General features: G+C 43.6%; 1 protein-coding gene across 1 annotated transcript; it reads left to right on the forward strand.

Moving 5' to 3' along the window:
- Positions 1–460: 460 nt before the first annotated feature.
- On the forward strand, positions 461–970 carry LOC138657683 (epidermal differentiation-specific protein-like). Its single transcript, XM_069745384.1, has one exon. The coding sequence runs from the start codon at positions 461–463 to the stop codon at positions 968–970; it is 510 nt and encodes a 169-aa protein (XP_069601485.1).
- The last annotated feature ends 1,929 nt before the right edge of the window (positions 971–2,899 follow it).

Consider the following 2,899-nt stretch of genomic DNA (forward strand, 5'->3'; position numbering starts at 1 on the left):
TCATCCTTTCCTTAATTTCTAGCATTTATTAAGCTTTACCTCCTGCATCTATGTCTGAATTTTAAAGTCATTTTTTAGATATACTTTGATTTCCAGAATTAATGCAGACAGTTCTACTCCTTCCTTAGCTGATATTTGCCGAGAGCAAACGACTGGGGATTTGTTTTAGGCCGATCTTGGGCTTTTTCCAAAGTCGTTTTCTAAAGAACAGGTAACTTCTCCCTGTTTTCGGCAGAAATCTCGGTACTATTGATCTGCTTTATGAGTAAATATGAAGTGTAACAACTGCAGCGGTTTTATCTATGTTTCTGAAGAATCGGATTTAATAGTTCAGGTGAAGTCATTAGTCACGGGAAAGTCTTGTGTAATCTCCTCACATCTGCTATAAATGGAGACTCCCGGGAGGCATCAATCACACTGAGCTTAAATCCTGATCCTGAATCAGACCAAGAAGCAGAAAATGAGCACGATCGAGCTGTTTGCTAAAGAAGGCTTTGGTGGAGATGAAGTCAAGATCTTGCAGGATACAACCGACTTTCCATCTATGACCGTTATAAAAGAAGTGAAGTCCATTAAAGTATCGGATGGAATCTGGATCGTGTTTTCTCAGGCCGACTACAAGGGAAAGATCGCTGTGTACAAGGAAGGAGACTACAGCCATGGCATAAAGATCCCAAAAATCGGCTCAATGAGAAAATTGCCTGGTGGTTTGGGCGACCATGTCATTACAGTCTACCCAGAAACTGATGAGAAAGGGGACAGTCAGAGGCTAACAGGCACAGCTTACAAAAAAGTAGCCTTCCCAGTCTTGTCTCACGAAGTGGAGAAGGGCGTTTGGCTCTTGTACGATGATACTGAGTTTAAAGGAAATAGAATTGTCAGCATCATTGGAGATAAAGTTCTTGATGAAACTGCGAAAGCCATGAATGGACCCGTGAAGTCTCTGCAGGCCTACACAACCTACGAATAACCAATGTATGGATGGAAGCTGGGAAATCCACAAGTAATTCCATCTATCTCCTCTGCAAAAAATAAAAACCTGCCTTCCTGACCGGCACCCATGTCCTGTGCATCCATGGAAGAACCAACCATCTGCTATCATCTTCCAAGAGACATTTCATCAGTCCTTGTCCTCACACCACTGCTGAAACTTCATATATGATGTGAGGGAAAGAAGTCTGGATACCATAGAGCTCCATCTCATACCCCGAAGATGGTGAGGACTAACAGTGAAGATGGTGAGGACCAACGCTGAAGATGGTGAGGTCCAAAGCTGAAGGCTCCAAGGTGCTGGGTTCCAGGGGCTGAACCTCTTAATTTTGCATCTTTATCATGATAGAATAATAAAAGCTTGTGTTTGCATCCGATAATTGTGATTTATTTGGTATCAGAGGTCACAGGTGGGTTCTACTACTCAGATTGGTGGACACAGGGTGATTTTGTGTCTGGTGTCATTTATAGCAAGAACTGTTCCTGTAGAATTGGGTAATAGGATTCTAGCTTCATATAGTGTCTGGTGAGGTGAGGCCAGCACCCAGGAGCCCAGTATATCATGTATACTGGCTGCACGTGGTGTATAATGTATGATAGATTAATGGAGAACGCCATATAAATAAAGGCTGAACAGAATGATAGAGCTCCATCACTATATGGTGAACAGATCAGCAGCTTTCTAATAAGTTTTTATTCATCAAACTTTTTGTCATAATTCTGATGTTACACTGAAATGTCATATTTTTTTCACAATTCACTGTGCAACTTTTGTCATTTTCTATACAAGTGTGTGCCAGCTCATCGAGGAGCCAGGATTAGGTGGAAATCATTCTGCTTTTATTATTCTTATTGGGCTTGTTAGAGCCATCATGCTGAATACAAGGGAGCCTAGAAAGGTATGATATTGTAAACAGGGGAGCCATGATTCTGTATGCTGGGATCCATCATACTGAGCACAGGGGAGCATTGGTGGCCATCATATTGTAAAAAGGGGAGCCATGGGGAGTCATCGTATTGTAAAGAGGTGAGAAATGGGGAGCCATCATACTTTAGGGGAGACATCATACTATACATAGTAGAATCATGAAGAGTCGTCATACTGTACACAGGAATCCATGTGGAGGCCATCATACTAAACACAGAGTAGCCTTGAAGGCAGTCATTTTAAACAGGGGAACTGTGTGGGGGCCATCATACTGTATACAGGGATCCATGTGGAGGCCATCATACTAAACACAGGGGAGCCTTGAAGGCAATCATTGTAAACAGGGGACCTGTGGGGAGCCATCATAATTTAGGGGGCCATGATACTGTATACTGGGATCCATGTGGAGGCCATCATACTAAACACAGGGGAGCATTGAAGGCAATCATTGTACACAGGGGAACTGTGGGGAGCCATCATACCTTAGCAGGACCATCGTACTGTACTCTGGGATCCATATGTGGAGGCCATCATACTAAACACAGGAGGAGCCTTGGAGACAATCATTGTACACAGTTGAGATGTGGAGGCCCACATACTGTATACAGGGATCCATGTGGAGGCCATAATACTAAACACAGGGGAGCCTTGGAGGCAATCATTGTACACAGGGGAACTGTGGGGAGCCATCATACATTAGGGGGCCATGATACTGTATACTGGGATCCATGTGGAGGCCATCATACTAAACACAGGGGAGCATTGAAGGCAATCATTGTACACAGGGGAACTGTGTGTAGCCATCATACTTTAGGGGCACCATCATACTGTACATAGTAGAGCCATGAGGAGTCATCATTCTGAACACAGATTAGCCCTGGAGACCATCATATTGTAAACAGTGGAGCTGTGGGGGGCCACAATACTGTACACTGAGATCCATGAAAGGCCATCATACTTAATACAGGGGAGCCTTTGAGA

This window comes from Ranitomeya imitator, chromosome 1 (assembly GCF_032444005.1).
Source record: "Ranitomeya imitator isolate aRanImi1 chromosome 1, aRanImi1.pri, whole genome shotgun sequence".
In the NCBI taxonomy this organism is placed as follows: domain Eukaryota; kingdom Metazoa; phylum Chordata; class Amphibia; order Anura; family Dendrobatidae; genus Ranitomeya; species Ranitomeya imitator.